The sequence below is a fragment of the Rhinatrema bivittatum genome, chromosome 8 (genome assembly GCF_901001135.1).
Source record: "Rhinatrema bivittatum chromosome 8, aRhiBiv1.1, whole genome shotgun sequence".
Classification (NCBI taxonomy): Eukaryota; Metazoa; Chordata; class Amphibia; order Gymnophiona; family Rhinatrematidae; genus Rhinatrema; species Rhinatrema bivittatum.
In genome coordinates, this window is record NC_042622.1 from 1,827,432 (window position 1) to 1,844,867 (window position 17,436).

The window sequence follows — 17,436 nt, forward strand, 5'->3', positions numbered from 1 at the left end:
GAACCGCTGTGTGAGTACATCACCTTCAAGCCTCTCAGCTCTCAGGGATCAGGTACTCGCTCCTCGAGGGCCTGCCTCCGTTCCAGCCCTGGTGCCATCTCCTACGTGGAACCGCTGTGTGAGTACATCATCTTCAAGCCTCTCAGCTCTCAGGGATCAGGTACTCGCTCCTCGAGGGCCTGCGTCCATTCCAGCCCTGGTGACATCTCCTACGTGGAACCGCTGTGTGAGTACATCTCCTACAAGCCTCTCAGCTCTCAGGGATCAGGTACTCGCTCCTCGAGGGCCTGCCTCTGATCCAGCCCTGGTGCCATCTCCTACGTGGAACCGCTGTGCGAGTACATTACCTTCAAGCCTCTCAGCTCTCAGCTCTCAGGTACTCGCTCCTCGAGGGCCTGCCTCCGTTCCAGCCCTAGTGCCATCTCCTACGTGGAACCGCTGTGCGAGTACATTACCTTCAAGCCTCCCAGCTCTCAGGGATCAGATACTCGCTCCTCGAGGGCCTGCCCCCGTTCCAGCCCTGGTGCCATCTCCTACGTGGAACCGCTGTGCGAGTACATTATCTTCAAGCCTCTCAGCTCTCAGGGATCAGGTACTCGCTCCTCGAGGTCCTGCCTCCGTTCCAGCCCTGGTGCCATCTCCTATGTGGAACCGCTGTGTGAGTACATCACCTTCAAGCCTCTCAGCTCTCAGGGATCAGGTACTCTCTCCTCGAGGTCCTGCCTCCGTTCCAGCCCTGGTGCCATCTCCTACGTGGAACCGCTGTGTGAGTACATTACCTTCAAGCCTCTCAGCTCTCAGGGATCAGGTACTCGCTCCTCGAGGTCCTGCCTCCGTTCCAGCCCTAGTGCCATCTCCTACGTGGAACCGCTGTGTGAGTACATTACCTTCAAACCTCTCAGCTCTCAGGGATCAGGTACTCGCTCCGAGGGCCTGCCTCCGTTCCAGCCCTAGTGCCATCTCCTACGTGGAACCGCTGTGTGAGTACATCTCCTACGTGGAACCGCTGTGTGAGTACATTACCTTCAAGCCTCTCAGCTCCCAGGGATCAGGTACTCGCTCCTCGAGGGCCTGCCTCCGTTCCAGCCCTGGTGCCATCTCCTACGTGGAACCGCTGTGTGAGTACATCTCCTTCAAGCCTCTCAGCTCTCAGGGATCAGGTACTCGCTCCTCGAGGTCCTGCCTCCGTTCCAGCCCTGGTGCCATCTCCTACGTGGAACCGCTGTGTGAGTACATTATCTTCAAGCCTCTCAGCTCTCAGGTACTCGCTCCTCGAGGTCCTGCCTCCGTTCCAGCCCTGGTGCCATCTCCTACGTGGAACCGCTGTGTGAGTACATCACCTTCAAGCCTCTCAGCTCTCAGGAACTCGCTCCTCGAGGGCCTGCTCTCCCTATCCTGGGGCTTTGTGCATATTCCACTGTACTCATTATGCTCAGTTCTTTCCACTACAGCACTGCTCCCGGAGGAGTCGCTGTTCCAGCGCCTGAGGGATACCAGCCCAGCCGGGCTACTTCTGCTGCTCACCACTGCCCGTCTCTGGTGGCTTCATCACATTTTCTAATAAAATATCAATCTCTGTGTTTGTGTCCCCTAAGCTGAGCCTGACCTGTGGCCCCTCACGGGACTTTCCCGCCGTGGGCATGGTCAGCTGCCACAGTGTCCAAGGGTCCACCCAAACCTCACTAATTATAACAGCAGAATTCTGAATCATCTGCAGGGATATTGAATATATTTTGGCAATCCTAAAAATAGGGAATTACAATAATCCAGATTAAAAAATACTAAAATCTGTAACACCATAGGGAAATTAGAGAAATCAAGATACGGTTTTAATCGTCATAGCATCCTTAACTTCCAATGGGAAGTCTTAACTAGTGATTTAATATGCAACGTCAAGGGAAGTTTGGAATCTAACAGTTCTCCAGGGTGTCACGCCTCATCAACAATGGGGACTTGCAAACCCTGAAGACAAAGTGTTTTAGAAAAACTTGAACCCTCTCGCCTATTCACGTGAATAAGCTCAGCTTTTCCCACATTAAGCGACAGCCGATTATGAGCCAACCAAGCTGAGGTAGTAATGAGATAGAGGTTAAGCAGGGTCAACGTACTTTTAACCTCACTTTGGCAGGGGATGAGGAACTGAATATCCTCAGCATAGAGATAACACCAGACAAAAGTTTGCTCTGAGATAAATGTTATAAAGGAAGCCGTGAGAAGCTCCTGCCTTAGGAGGACTCCATGCTGAGGCTGCTGCCGCTGGCCTCACCTGAACATCTGTATCAGAAAGACAGGAAGTAAAGCTCTGAACTACTCCCTCACTTACTCCTGCACAGAATTTTATGATCGAAGAAGACAAATCTAATGAAACAAGGAAGAAACTAGAACTACTGTCAATATCCCTCATTAAATAATCTCAATTAGAGTTTATTAGTTTTGCAGTTCTAAATTTTGGCCGAAAACCATACTGATAATTGTCAAATAAAGAGTTATCATCTAAATATTGCAAAGTTGTTTAATGCTGCAGGCTGCAAAGCCTTTGCTAAAAATGGAGTAGATACAACTGGCCTGTAATTACTTCTATCCAAACTAGCACTCCCCACAGTTTTCTACAAAGCTAGAGGAGCTGCAGTGCTACTCACGAGCCTGCCCTTTATATGAGCAGTATCCAAACACATATTCACATCTCCAGAGGCACTGCCCGCTCTCTTCATCCTCTGTTCTGTGACCCTCTCATTCACCTCTGGCATTTCCACATCCTCCATCCATCCGTCTCCTCTGCCTCGTGCCACTACAGCCCTCCCTTCACTCTCTGACCATCTCCTCTCCACCCCTCGTCTCTTCTTTCCTCTGCATTCATCCCTTCCCTTATTCTCCCACTTCTCTGGCTCTCTCTCCTGTCCCCTGCTCTTCTTAGCACTCAACTCAATGGCCTCTTCCAAGGCCTCAGCCACTCTGACTTGGAGAGAAGACAGAGCAAGGGGCAGTGGTCAAACTTCAGGGACAAGGTCAGAAAGTAGCCATACTGTGATATATGTGAGCGCTGGCTCAGAGGATTACCTGCAAACTTCCATTCCATATCTACCAGCTGGTTAATCTCCAAGATCTGTCCAAGAGCCAGTCGTGTGAGTGCTGGAGCATACTTCTGCCACTGCAAAAGCAAGCACTGAATTACTTTATAATCCATGCACTGCAACAGCAAAAGACAGCCAACTAACTACTGGTAAAAAAGAGCTAGGCTTTGCACAGATAGAAAATATTTAATGATTCACGTCTTCAAGTAACCCAAATGCAAGAATCTGACCAACTAACTGCAGATGAGCAGGGATGTTCTTCCTTGTATAAGTATTTGTCAGTCTCTCTGCATGCTGTGATATTTTTATAGAAACATTAACCATGACCACACTTGCTCTGCCTACACTGCTGTCACAGTCTTACTCCATCTAAGGTCTTTGCCCTCCCTGCAGTACTAAGTGTCAGAGAACAGAGGGCATCTCTGAAGCTCAGTGCCGGCAAATGCCTACCACTGACTGACCAGGAACCAGATAAGGACCTGCACCATGAAGAGTCAAGGCAAAGCCAGGGATTACAGAGACCAAGAAAAATCGCTAGGCTCAGGAAACAAGGCCCAGGATTACATGGCATGAAGATGTGGTGTAGGACTCCAGGAACTCAGGAGATGGACAGCACAGCAGAGCAAACATGGGATAAGTAACAACCGTCAATCAACTCTAGTCAATTAACCAGCAGAGAACACAAACCAAGGTGGGGAAAATGCCCGCTGAGCCACTCAGGACACAGCTAGGCTGAAGAGCAGTCCCCAGGAAGCACCGCTGCAAGACTGCTCTTCTCTTCCCCCAGGGATCCCGTGTTTGTCCCATGCCTTTCTGAATTTCATTAATGGTTTTATCTCCACCACATCCACTAGCAGGGCACTCCAAGCAGCTGCCACTCTTTTCAGGAGAAATATGTTCTGAGATTATTCCTGAGCCTATCCCCTTGCAGGAGGAGCTTTGTATCATGTACCTCACTTCTAGGTGTGTGTGTCTGTGTGTGCACGCGCGTGTCTCTGTGTGTGTGCGCGCGCGTGCGTGTCTGTCTGTGCCTGCGCGCGTGTCCAGGACCCACTGGTCCGAGGTGATCCGTGCCCACTCCGCATAGAAATACGTTAGTCGGTCCCCAATCCTGGGGACAGGGGAGTGGGCGAGACTGGCATCATTGTGAAGACTTGGTATAGGGGTTCCCGGTTCCGGGAGTAGTGCGTGCGGGCCGACGCCCGCGAAAGGAGCGCGACCAGGGCTGAGACCTGGGGGCGGATGACCGGGAGCCCGCCTGTCTATATCCCCTGTAGCGCCGTTGCGCTCTGGCTCTGGTCCGAGAAGAAGAAAATGCTCTGGATGGTCGAAACCTATCCTCCGGCAGCCGATGAACAGCGTTCTCCCCCAGGGACTTGATGATCTGGTCCAAATCCTCCCCGAAGAGGAACTTGTCCCTGAAGGGAAGAGAGCCCAGACTCGACTTAGAGGACGTATCAGCCGCCCAATTGCGTAGCCACAGTAGTCGTCGTGCTGCCACTACCGAAACCATGGATCTTGCGAGGACCCGAAAAAGGTCGTACGAGGCGTCCGCCCCATACGCCACTGCGGCTTCTAGCCGATCTGCCTGGGCAGCCTCATCGGACGGCAGGACCTGAGATGTGAGGAGTTGTTGCACCCAAAGGAGACTAGCCCGCTGGGCAAGCGAACTGCACATCACCGCCCGCATACCCAGTGCGGAGACCTCGAAGACCCGCTTAAGGAAAACTTCCAACTTACGATCCTGTGTGTCCCGCAACGCCGCACCTCCCGTCACTAGGATAGTCGTCCTCTTCGTGACCGCCGACACTGCGGAGTCCACCTTTGGGACCTTGATGAGGTCCAGAAATCTTCGGGGAGTGGGTACGGCTTTTCCATAGCCCGGCTGCTCTTCAGGGAGGCCTCCGGGGTGTCCCATTCCCTGGTGAGAAGTTGTAAAAACGAGTCATGAATGGGAAAAGCCCGAGCCCTCGGCCGGAGTGCCGCCAGGACAGGATCTCCCTTCCTTGAAGAAGTGATGACAGCGGGAGCTACTGGGGCAGGCGGGTCTGGTGGCGGATCCAAATCTAATTCTTGGATGATCTGCGGGATGAGGTCGTCCAGCTCTTCCCTCTGGAAGAGGCGTAGGGTACGCGGATCATCCCCCTCCTGTGTGCCGTCCCCTTGTCCCCCGTCCAGGAGGTCAAGTCCATGTCCCGCTGGGTCTGGCACCGCCCCCACTGCCGCGGGCGTGGATCGGACCCGGGTAGGAAGGCGGGAGGCCCCCACTCCCGGAGGGTCGGGGGGGGGGGCCGGCGTCGAGGGCGACATCCGAGGGATCTTAGGAAGGGGGGGGTCCCACAGGTGCTTCCAGCCCCTGCAGATAAGCGGTATGCATGAGCAGGATAAACTCCGGAGAGAACCCCGGCCTGCTCGGGTGCGCTTCGGGGGCGGCGTGGTTCCTGCTCCCTGGCTCTGGGTGCTTGGTTCCTGCACCAAAATCGGGGAATACCCCCGCTGGTAGAGTCCTTCAGGGATCCGTTCTCCCTCGTGGCCTCCAGGGATCCGTTCCCCCTCGTGGCCTGCGCCTCAGGGCGCTCAGAATGTAAAATGGCCGCCGTTCCCGCCAAAAATGGCGGAGTGGCCGGCCCGCGCCGCCCGGGCAAAAAAGAGAAATCAGTCAGGGACTGTGAGGTACCTTCCCCCCCGGGAAGGCATCGTGCACAGATTCCCTCCCGGGAAATCTGGGACCCCGGGTCTCCGCAGGCCGCACAGCGGGACGGCCGCGGCATCGGGATCGCTGTAGGAGAAAAGAAAAAGCCACGGGGGGGGCCACGCGCACAAAAGCGCCGCTGCGGGGGGGCCCGGTCGGCCCGCACTGCCCGCTGTCCGAAAATAGAGGAGGGTGCCGCGTGGGGGCCTTCCCGGCCACACGACCCGCCCCAGACATCTTTCCCTAAATGGCTCAGCAGCCCATGAGGAGCTGTAAAATGGCCGCGGGAGAGGGAGTAAAGAGCGAAGAGGCCGGCTCCACCGGCTTTCGCGGGCACCGGGGGCTGAGCTGTGAAGGAAAAAACTACAAAGGAAAAACAAACTTACCCCTGGCTGCAACGAGAAATAAACAGCAAGGCCGCAGAGAAGAGACAAGGAAGAGAAGCCACTCCCCAGAAGTTGAAAGAACTCTGCCTTACTTTTTTTTTTTTTTTTTTTTTAAACTTAATACAAACTTGATACAAACTTGATCCACAGAAAAAGACAATAACAAGCCATAATCAAGCAAGAAAGTGAAGAAAAAGGAAAAGGAGGGGAAGCCTGATTCCCCTACTCGCATCTGCTGGAGTCAGAAGATACTGAACTCCTGCAGAGGGGGTAGTAGTATATATGGATACGCCCCCTGAAAGCTTGTGCTGACTCCATCTGCTGGATTGGGGACATAACCCACTGTCTGGACTGATCCAGGTACGTACAGGGAATCCATGTTACCATTGCTAATGGCAGTGGCTATTCTCTAAGTGAACTTAATAGCAGGTAATGGACTTCTCCTCCAAGAACTTATCCAATCCTTTTTTAAACACAGCTATACTAACTGCACTAACCACATCCTCTGGCAACAAATTCCAGAGTTTAATTGTGCGTTGAGTGAAAAAGAACTTTCTCCGATTAGTTTTAAATGTGCCCCATGCTAACTTCATGGAGTGCCCCCTAGTCTTTCTACTATCCGAAAGAGTAAATAACCGATTCACATCTACCCGTTCTAGACCTCTCAAGATTTTAAACACCTCTATCATATCCCCCCTCAGTCGTCTCTTCTCCAAGCTGAAAAGTCCTAACCTCTTTAGTCTTCCTCATAGGGGAGCTGTTCCATTCCCCTTATCATTTTGGTTCCCCTTCTCTGTACCTTCTCCATCGCAATTATATCTTTTTTGAGATGCGGTGACCAGAATTGTACACAGTATTCAAGGTGCGGTCTCACCATGGAGCGATACAGAGGCATTATGACATTTTCCGTTTTATTCACCATTCCCTTCCTAATAATTCCCAACATTCTGTTTGCTTTTTTGACTGCCGCAGCACACTGAGCCGACGATTTCAATGTGTTATCCACTATGACACCTAGATCTCTTTCTTGGTTTGTAGCACCTAATATGGAACCCAACATTGTGTAATTATAGCAAGGGTTATTTTTCCCTATATGCATCACCTTGCACTTATCCACATTAATTTCATCTGCCATTTCGATGCCCAATTTTCCAGTCTCACAAGGTCTTCCTGCAATTTATCACAATCTGCTTGTGATTTAACTACTCTGCACAATTTTGTGTCATCTGCAAATTTGATTATCTCACTCGGCGTATTTCTTTCCAGATCATTTATAAATATATTGAACAGTAAGGGTCCCAATACAGATCCCTGAGGCACTCCACTGTCCACTCCCTTCCAGTGAGAAAATTGCCCATTCAATCCTACTCTCTGTTTCCTGTCTTTTAGCCAGTTTGCAAACCACGAAAGGACATCGCCACCTATCCCATGACTTTTTACTTTTCCTAGAAGCCTCTCATGAGGAACTTTGTCAAACGCCTTCTGAAAATCCAAGTATACTACATCTACCGGTTCACCTTTATCCACATGTTTATTAACTCCTTCAAAAAAGTGAAGCAGATTTGTGAGGCAAGACTTGCCCTGGGTAAAGCCATGCTGACTTTGTTCCATTAAACCATGTCTTTCTATATGTTCTGTGATTTTGATGTTTAGAACACTTTCCACTATTTTTCCTGGCACTGAAGTCAGGCTAACCGGTCTGTAGTTTCCAGGATCGCCCCTGGAGCCCTTTTTAAATATTGGGGTTACATTTGCCACCCTCCAGTCTTCAGGTACAATGGATGATTTTAATGATAAGTTACAAATTTTTACTAATAGGTCTGAAATTTCATTTTTTAGTTCCTTCAGAACTCTGGGGTGTATACCATCCGGTCCAGGTGATTTACTACTCTTCAGTTTGTCAATCAGGCCTACCACATCTTCTAGATTCACCGTGATTTGGTTCAGTCCATCTGAATCATTACCCATGAAAACCTTCTCCATTACGGGTACCTCCCCAACATCCTCTTTAGTAAACACCGAAGCAAAGAAAGTTGGTGTTGAGAATCTGTAGGCAGGGCATTTTTCAGCAGATTGCATTCCCAGGATGTGATGTTATATTGTACTATAATCTGATGGTCTTATACTGGCTGTTGTCTTATTGATGTTTTGTGAGACTGTTGTTTTATTATTGTTTTAATTGTGATCTGCTAGGTCTGTGGATACTGTGGAATATAAATGTTTTAAATAAATCAGTGGCAGAGGGACAGGCTGGTTTTCTATCATTTGTTTTGATGTGCTATTCAGGATATTCAGGAATAAACCTTTAAGTGAGTTAGATGGATAAGACTTATGTTGATGAATTTCCCCAAATAAGTTGCTAGATATGTGGATAAGATTTAGCCTGTTATTGAACAGGTCTAACATCCGAATATTGGCACTGATCAGGCTCACTTAGGCAGATAAGTGATGGCCGCTAACCACGGCCAGACGTTCAGCCACTACCACGTAGCTGGATAGGTTTTGACCATAGTTCCCTCTAAGCTGAGCAGGTGAGCGATCGCTCACACATTTCAGAGCATACTCTCAGGTTTTACATGGTCACTCACATGCTTCTTTACTGCTTCCAGACAATACTTAACATTAAATATACAATACAGTACAAAAAAAAATCAGTTATGCAATACAGTTTCCTTTGTGCTATATACAGAAATGCACCGCCAATACTGGCACTGAAAAATTGTTGGTTTAAAAAAAAAAAATTGTTGTTGACACACAAAAGACTTTGCACTCACCTAGTCACGCCTTGGAGGGAATATTGGTCCTGAGTTACTGGCTAAGTGGTGCTGACTATCTATCTGCATTATGCATTTAACATAGCAGAATTATATAACACAAGCAATCTCCATGCATTCATTAAACTCTGTCTTTATGAATGTAACCTGTTCTGTAATTCTGTATCTTGTTCTGAGAACTCCGGAGGGAGAGCAAGCAATGTATATTTCTAATGATAAGAAAGTTACAGATGATTTACCAGGCTCTTTCTTCTGTTTTGATTCTTCATGTAGGGAGTATGAGGCTTTAAGGAGCGTCATATAATTATGCTACTGTTGTCTTGTTCTTCCGTATACACTGTCATTTCCCAGCAGCCAGGGGAAAATGAGACTTCATTCTGACAAATGCGCCTGGGAATGCTTCACCAATAGCCCTCCCAGAGCACTGGAAAAGCCTAAACTTCATTTATCACCAAACGGATTGTTTGGGAATTAATAGAGTTTGAGAAACATATGCTTTCTCTGTGCAGACGACTCCCCTTACTGACAGGTATCATTTAAAACGTCTCGAACAACTTTCTTACAAATAAATTAGAATAAAAAGAATGAGAGTTGTACTTTTACCTGATCTGCAAACTGACTGGCTTTCTCTTCACTCAGCCCTGCAAGTTGGTAGAAATAAACAAAGTTAACATAATGGGACAAGAGAGTAAGTTTAAAATCTGCCAAAACTGAGAAAAAGACCTACCCAGAGCTATCCAATCTGCTCGGAGCTCTTCTGCTGTCAAATTCCTCTTAAGGGCACCTACAGTGAATAGCGGAAGAATTTGATTGTAAAATGGTGGCAGCGGTGTGTCAGTAACACTACTCTAAGGGAGGGGGTACCTGCAGCAGACAAGGGCTGCTCTAGGGGTCTTGGGAGGAATGCGAACTACTTCACTCTTAAGGCAGAAAGCTAATTACAAAACTCTGAATCTTTCATTTTAACTCTTAAGAGCCAGATGTGCTAATGGGTTTTTCCTATTTTATGTTTATGGGAACAAAGCTGAGGGCATCTGTGCCTAATGCTGCATAGGAAGGCCGAATCAAACCAATTGAGCCGTCAAAAACACCACACACAACTGGATTGGTTGCTCTGAAAGTTGCCCTGTTCAGCCCTGTTGGGCTTCCACAGTGCAAGGACCTTTAGCCAGACTGTGAAGAGGCTTTCCCAGAAAAATGTGACTATTTTTAAAGTAAGAAAGTCATTTTCTTCCCTTTCACAGCCTGCCCAAAGGACGCAGAGTTGGAGTGGCCAAGCAGATGCAAATATACAGGCAGGTTCCATGAACCTTCAAAGGAAGATTCAGAGACTTTACAACAACGGAGCTTTTATTTAACCCATTATGTCCCAAATTGTTTTTAAGAAGCTGTTCTTTAGATAGGACACTGGGACCTAATGGATTAGGACCTGCGAGAGTGGCTGCTGTGCTGCAGGACTGACATGCAGGCTGTTAGATTGCTCAGCTGAGCACTGGAGGGGAGACCATGAGGTTCTCTTTAGAAAGTGCATTAGACCCTCCCACATAGCTGGCAGCTCCAGTATGTCATAAGAACATAAGAAAATGCCATACTGGGTCAGACCAAGGGTCCATCAAGCCCAGCATCCTGTTTCCAACAGTGGCCAATCCAGGCCACAAGAACCTGGCAAGTACCCAAAAACTAAGTCTATTCCATGTAACCATTGCTAATGGCAGTGGCTATTCTCTAGGTGAACTCAATAGCAGGTAATGGACTTCTCCTCCAAGAACTTATCCAATCCTTTTTTAAACACAGCTACACTAACTGCACTAACCACATCCTCTGGCAACAAATTCCAGAGTTTAATTGTGCGTTGAGTAAAAAAGAACTTTCTCCGATTAGTTTTAAATGTGCCCCATGCTAACTTCATGGAATGCCCCCTAGTCTTTCTACTATCCGAAAGAGTAAATAACCGATTCACATCTACCCGTTCTAGACCTCTCATGATTTTAAACACCTCTATCATATCCCCCCTCAGTCGTCTCTTCTCCAAGCTGAAAAGTCCTAACCTCTTTAGTCTTTCCTCATAGGAGAGTTGTTCCATTCCCCTTATCATTTTGGGAGCCCTTCTCTGTACCTTCTCCATTGCAATTATATCTTTTTTGAGACGTGGCGACCAGAATTGTATACAGTATTCAAGGTGCGGTCTCACCATGGAGCGATACAGAGGCATTATGACATTTTCCGTTTTATTCACCATTCCTTTTCTAATAATTCCCAACATTCTGTTTGCTTTTTTGACTGCCGCAGCACACTGAGCCGACGATTTCAATGTATTATCCACTATGACACCTAGATCTCTTTCTTGGGTTGTAGCGCCTAATATGGAACCCAACATTGTGTAATTATAGCATGGGTTATTTTTCCCTATCTTATCCACATTAACATTTGCAGGCAGGTGCTGCTTCCTATCAGCAACTCACCATTTGTTACCAGCAGTGTGCTTTTTATAATATTTTTCAAGGCACCCAGGCTTATTCCATTTACAGCACCAAACTCAGACAGCTTGGCAAACAGCTGATCTACCTGCAAAAGAGAAGGGCCAAACAGATGTCATATAAAATTTGACACTATACAAAGTGTATTACTATACAAAGAGGCGCAGCACAGTGGCACTAGTGTATTACTATACAAAGAGGCCCAGCACAGTGGCACTAGTGTATTACTATAAAAGAAGCTCAGCACAGTGGCACTAGTGTATTACTATACAAAGAAGCTCAGCACAGTGGCACTAGTGTATTACTATACAAAGAGGCGCAGCACAGTGGCACTAGTGTATTACTATACAAAGAGGCGCAGCACAGTGGCACTAGTGTATTACTATACTAAGAGGCGCAGCACAGTGGCACTAGTGTATTACTATACTAAGAGGCCCAGCACAGTGGCACTAGTGTATTACTATACAAAGAGGCCCAGCACAGTGGCACTAGTGTATTACTATACTAAGAGGCCCAGCACAGTGGCACTAGTGTATTACTATACAAAGAGGCCCAGCACAGTGGCACTAGTGTAATACTATACAAAGAGGCGCAGCACAGTGGCACTGGTGTATTACTATACAAAGAGGCGCAGCACAGTGGCACTGGTGTATTACTGTACAAAGAGGCCCAGCACAGTGGCACTGGTGTATTACTATACAAAGAGGCCCAGCACAGTGGCACTGATGTATTACTATACAAAGAGGCGCAGCACAATGGCACTAGTGTATTACTATACAAAGAGGCGCAGCACAGTGGCACTAGTGTATTACTATACAAAGAGGCGCAGCACAGTGGCACTAGTGTATTACTATACTAAGAGGCCCAGCACAGTGGCACTAGTGTATTACTATACTAAGAGGCCCAGCACAGTGGCACTAGTGTAATACTATACAAAGAGGCGCAGCACAGTGGCACTAGTGTAATACTATACAAAAAGGCCCAGCACAGTGGCACTAATGTAATACTATACAAAGAGGTGCAGCACAGTGGCACTAGTGTATTACTATACAAAGAGGCGCAGCACAGTGGCACTACTGTATTACTATACAAAGAGGCCCAGCACAGTGGCACTAGTGTATTACTATACAAAGAGGCGCAGCACAGTGGCACTAGTGTATTACTATACAAAGAGGCGCAGCACAGTGGCACTAGTGTATTACTATACAAAGAGGCGCAGCACAGTGGCACTAGTGTATTACTATACAAAGAGGCGCAGCACAGTGGCACTAGTGTATTACTATATAAAGAAGCTCAGTACAGTGGCTCTAGTGTATTACTATACAAAGAGGCACAGCACAGTGGCACTAGTGTATTACTATACAAAGAGGAACAGCACAGTGGCACTAGTGTATTCAACCATGCAGAAGACCTGGGTTTGATTCTGGGAACTCCCAGGCCTGCGGGAAGGAAGAAATCCCTGTCATCACAAAGCATGGACATGAGCTGAAGAACAGAGTCTGATCTGGGAAAAAGTCATGGAGGCTAAGAGCCCTCGTCTTCTGAACTTGCTGTCGTATTTCTTTCTGAAGAGAAAAGGGGAAACCAATTTTGTAATAGTCAAAAAATTGCAACTGGTTTCCCCTTTTCTCTTTGGATTTCCCATTTTGTGGGTGAACTTTGCTCTTTTGCTTGTTGTATTTCTTTCTGAACCAGATATCTCACAATACAGGAACTGGACCAGGCCCTTTGTGAACAATTACTGTGCCTCCCCCTCCTAGTTCTGTTTTTTTTTTTTAAACTGAATTTTTGTTGATTTTCCAATAACCAACACACAATAGAAACTGTCAGTCTCATACACTGTCCCCAGTCCCCCTCCCCACCAAAAAAGCCCTGCTCCCTCCAGCAATGTAAACTTTCAAAACTGAAACCCCTTCAAACCTATCTTATCCATCAGCAGGTCCAAAAGGAGAAAAGTGGGCACTGCTGCCAGCGGTGCCACCCAGAAAACCCTGCAAAAAAGACACATGGAACCCATATGACATTAGGCCTACTGTAATGCATGTTGGGTGTGGCCCTCAGAAAGTCTTGATTATACTGAATGACAATAATGATATAGTAAACTTCCCATTCCAAAACAGTACTAACTGCCAGCATGCAAATGGAAACAACCCTACCTATGAAAAGGCAATATTGCAAATATTGCACTAGGCCCTAAAAACACCAATACACCCCCTATGAGGAAAACACAACAAGCAAGGCTACTCTAAGTAGAAACAACATGCTTACAGAACACCCCACCTCAGTCACACATACAGAACACAGTCTGACCCTCACCAAATACAGCATTAAGAGACCAGGGTGAAGTAAACCGACATGATGTGTCCTACGAATGCCGGTATAAAAAAGTTTTTAAATAAAAATAAAAATAAATAAAGTATTCTGCTGCCATATAGCTTCCGTGTAGGGATCTATAATAACTTGAACCTAGATTCATCAAAATGCTGTAAAATTGCATGGATAACGCCTGCGGTAAGAAAAAGCGTGTGTTTATGGTAATTATAGAATTACTGAATGGAGCGCAGTAAAGTTTTCGCACCCCACGAAGTGCCCAGACTATTACGAGAGAGAGAGAGAGACTATTTATAAGGCCTTCATTGTAGTCAATTATTTTCATTACTATAGGAGGGCCAGCTAATAGCTCGGGGTTAGGTTTTGGTGGTGGTTTAGGGGCCAATTTTATATGCAGAGTGAGATAGACGAACAGCAAAGTACACATTGAAGAAGATTTGATGTCATTTGGAGTGAGGAAAGTCTCACAAAGATAAGATTTCTACAATGTTCTCTTGACCTAGCTTGATGTGCTCTATAACAGGGTACTGGTAGGAGCAGACGGAGAAATGCATGTTAGCTCTTTTTGCTGATGATATTCTCCTTTTCATCAGAGAACCTCTTGTGCCTCTAAAATCTCTTTCTGATCTGGTTGAGGACTTCAGTCAGTTTTCTGGTTGTAAACTTAATATAAATAAGTCAGAATTGTTAGATTTAGGTGTGTCTCAAATGTATCGCTCCCTAATCTCTGATAATTTTACTTTTCAATAGGCACACACTTCACTGAAATACTTGGGGGTGCAACTATCTGCCACTTTAATTCAGCTATATTCATTGAACTGTCTACCTTTGTTGAATAACATTAAACAAGATCTTAACAGATGGTTCCCTTTCTTGCTATCGTCATTTGATAGAATCTCAACGATAAGGATGAACATTTTACCCTGGGTACTTTTCTTATTTGAGATGTTGCATATTAAGTTGACCCCCTCCTTTATATCTGATCTCAATTTACATTTATCTGCTTTTTTTTGGAAGAAAAAAAGAACTAGAATAGCAGGTAAAGATATGAAGGGGCTTTAAGAAAAGGGAGGCCTTGGTCTTCCGACTTTGGAGCTTATCGTTGGGCAATTCATCTAAAAAGTGTGTTAATGTCATGGAAAGCCCTAAATAAAAAGCACTGGGTTTATCTTACTCCCTGTCAATACCTCCTTTCAGTTCTGTTAGGGATGACATACACAAAGCAGAAAAGCTTAGTGGGGGTTCATCCCTTCTGATCTGGGATATTGCAGTCTTGGAACTCCTTACTCTCACACGGAAGAATATCTACGCGTTTATCTCCGTTAACGCCCTTATGGAATAACAGCTATTTCCTTCAACACATGAATAGAACCAATTTCTCTTGATTCTATGAGCGAGGAATAAATCGTACAGGTCAATTATTCCACAGGGGGAAATTTCTTTCTCACAGGCAACTGGAAGAGAAATAGGAAAATTGGTTCTTACCTGCTAATTTTTGTTCCTGTAATACCACAGATCAGTCCAGACCAGTGGGTTTTGTATTCCTACCAGCAGATGGAGGCAGAGAAACAAAACTCTGATGCAATGCTACATAACAGAGAGAACCACTTGCAGTCCCTTGTACCCAAGCCAAGATTAAACTAAACACCCCTCGAACGGGCGAAAGGAATCAGAGGGTTGGAAACCCCTAAGAAATAAAAACTATGGGGTAGATTTTCAAACATTATGCGCACGAGTCCATGTGCTCGAGCTACCCGGTGCACACACATGGATGCACAATTTTATAACATGCGTGCGCTGGCACACACATGTTATCACATTTAGGGTCGGCGCATGCAAGGGGGTAGGCTAATGCAAGTACTCATGGCAACACATCGGGGCCTTCCCCAGATCCCACCCAGCCCGTTCCAATTAAGAAGCGGACTGAATCGTGCGGGAATAGCTAATAGGGCCATCAACATGCGTTTGCATGTTGCAGGCGCTATTAGTTTCGGGGGGGTTGGACGTGCGTTTTCGACGCGCTATTACCCCTTACTGAATAAGGGGTAAAGCTAGTGCGTCCAAACGCGGGTTAACAGTCCTTCTATTATTCGAAAGTGTAAATAACCGATTCACATCTACTCGTTCTAGACCTCTCATGATCTTAAAGACCTCTATCATATCCCCCCCTCAGCCGTCTCTTCTCCAAGCTGAATAGTCCTAAGCTCTTTAGTCTTTCCTCATAGGGAAGCTGTTCCATCCCCTTTTATCATTTTGGTCGCCCTTCTGGGATATATGATACTGCAGCTGGTTTTGGACCCTTCAGGTATCTAAAATCTCCTGGACTTCGAACTGAGTGTCTTCCTCCATAGCAACTTCAGTAGTCTGGAAGGGCGGTCTGTCCAGCCAAAATAAAATAGCAAGTTTAAACAGTGAGATATGGAAAATATCACAAATTCATAAATATACCAGTAGTTTGAACTTGTAAGCCACAGGACCCAGTTGTCACTCAATGGGAAATGGATCCATTAATCATGGTGCGAACTTCAGAGATGGCATCTTCAATCATAGATTTTTAGTGCTAAGCCAAACTAAGCTTTCTGGGCAAAGTTGATGTTGTGGAGCGCTAGGAGAGCGATCCCACTCCTGGGAGATATGTGTGCCCTTGGGCCGCGGTTCGACGCCAGAGATATCTGAAGAGGTGCCGCGGGAGGCGTGGCATGCCCGAGCATGGGCTGGACGGAAGCAAGCTGGAGTGAAGACTGGCCGACAGGCCCTCCTCCGGACCTGCACGCTTCAGAAGACCCAACAACGCAATGTTGGTCTTGTGAACAGTCCTCTGACCGTTCCCAGCCCTTTCGGACCTGCCGCAGGGTACGGCACGAAGCGGAAGGCCAGATGGAGGCCAGGGCGGTGAAGACTGGAACATGGATACAGACGAGACTCAGGAACGACGTAGACTCAGGCATAGACGTGGACTCAGGAACGAGGTGCAGGATGCATAGACATGGACTCAGGAACGAGGTGCAGGATTCATAGATATGGACTTAGGCACAGACGTGGACTCAGGACGAGGTACTGGATGCACAGAGGTGGACTCAGGAGCAGACGTGGACTCAGGACGAGGTACTGGATGCACAGAGGTGGACTCAGGAGCAGACGTGGACTCAGGACGAGGTACTGGATGCACAGAGGTGGACTCAGGAACAGACGTGGACTCAGGATGAGGTACTGGATGCACAGAGGTGGACTCAGGAACAGACGTGGACTCAGGACGAGGTACTGGATGCACAGAGGTGGACTCAGGAGCAGACGTGGACTCAGGACGAGGTACTGGATGCACAGAGGTGGACTCAGGAGCAGACGTGGACTCAGGACGAGGTACTGGATGCACAGAGGTGGACTCAGGAGCAGACGTGGACTCAGGACGAGGTACTGGATGCACAGAGGTGGACTCAGGAACAAGGGCTGAAGGAAGACATGGGCACTGTCCCTCAGGGCGCCCTACTCAGACCACCTGCGGGACTGAGTCGCGGACCACCCTGTCCCATGCGCACCCTACTCAGCCCAGGAAGGCTGGTCGCGGACCATGCTGAGAGCGGGAGAGCACAGGGAAGAAGCAGGTTGCTGCACTCCTGGCAGCTCAAGGCAGGTTAAAGCATCAGTGTCAGGAACAAGGATTAAGACAGACCTCAGGGCTGTAACAAGGACATCTGGAACAGCAGG

At 47.4% G+C, this 17,436-nt stretch overlaps 1 protein-coding gene across 3 annotated transcripts in view; it reads right to left on the reverse strand.

Moving 5' to 3' along the window:
• Nucleotides 1-17,436, reverse strand: part of COMMD7 (COMM domain containing 7) — a 77,713-nt gene that overhangs the window by 36,452 nt on the left and 23,825 nt on the right. For all 3 annotated transcript variants that reach the window (XM_029611339.1, XM_029611338.1, XM_029611337.1), the window contains 4 exons: nucleotides 11,386-11,488; nucleotides 9,651-9,707; nucleotides 9,527-9,564; nucleotides 3,058-3,148 (listed from right to left, as the gene is read on the reverse strand). In XM_029611339.1, coding sequence (XP_029467199.1) covers nucleotides 3,058-3,148; nucleotides 9,527-9,564; nucleotides 9,651-9,707; nucleotides 11,386-11,488 — 289 coding nt within the window. The remainder of the gene's footprint in view (nucleotides 1-3,057; nucleotides 3,149-9,526; nucleotides 9,565-9,650; nucleotides 9,708-11,385; nucleotides 11,489-17,436) is intronic.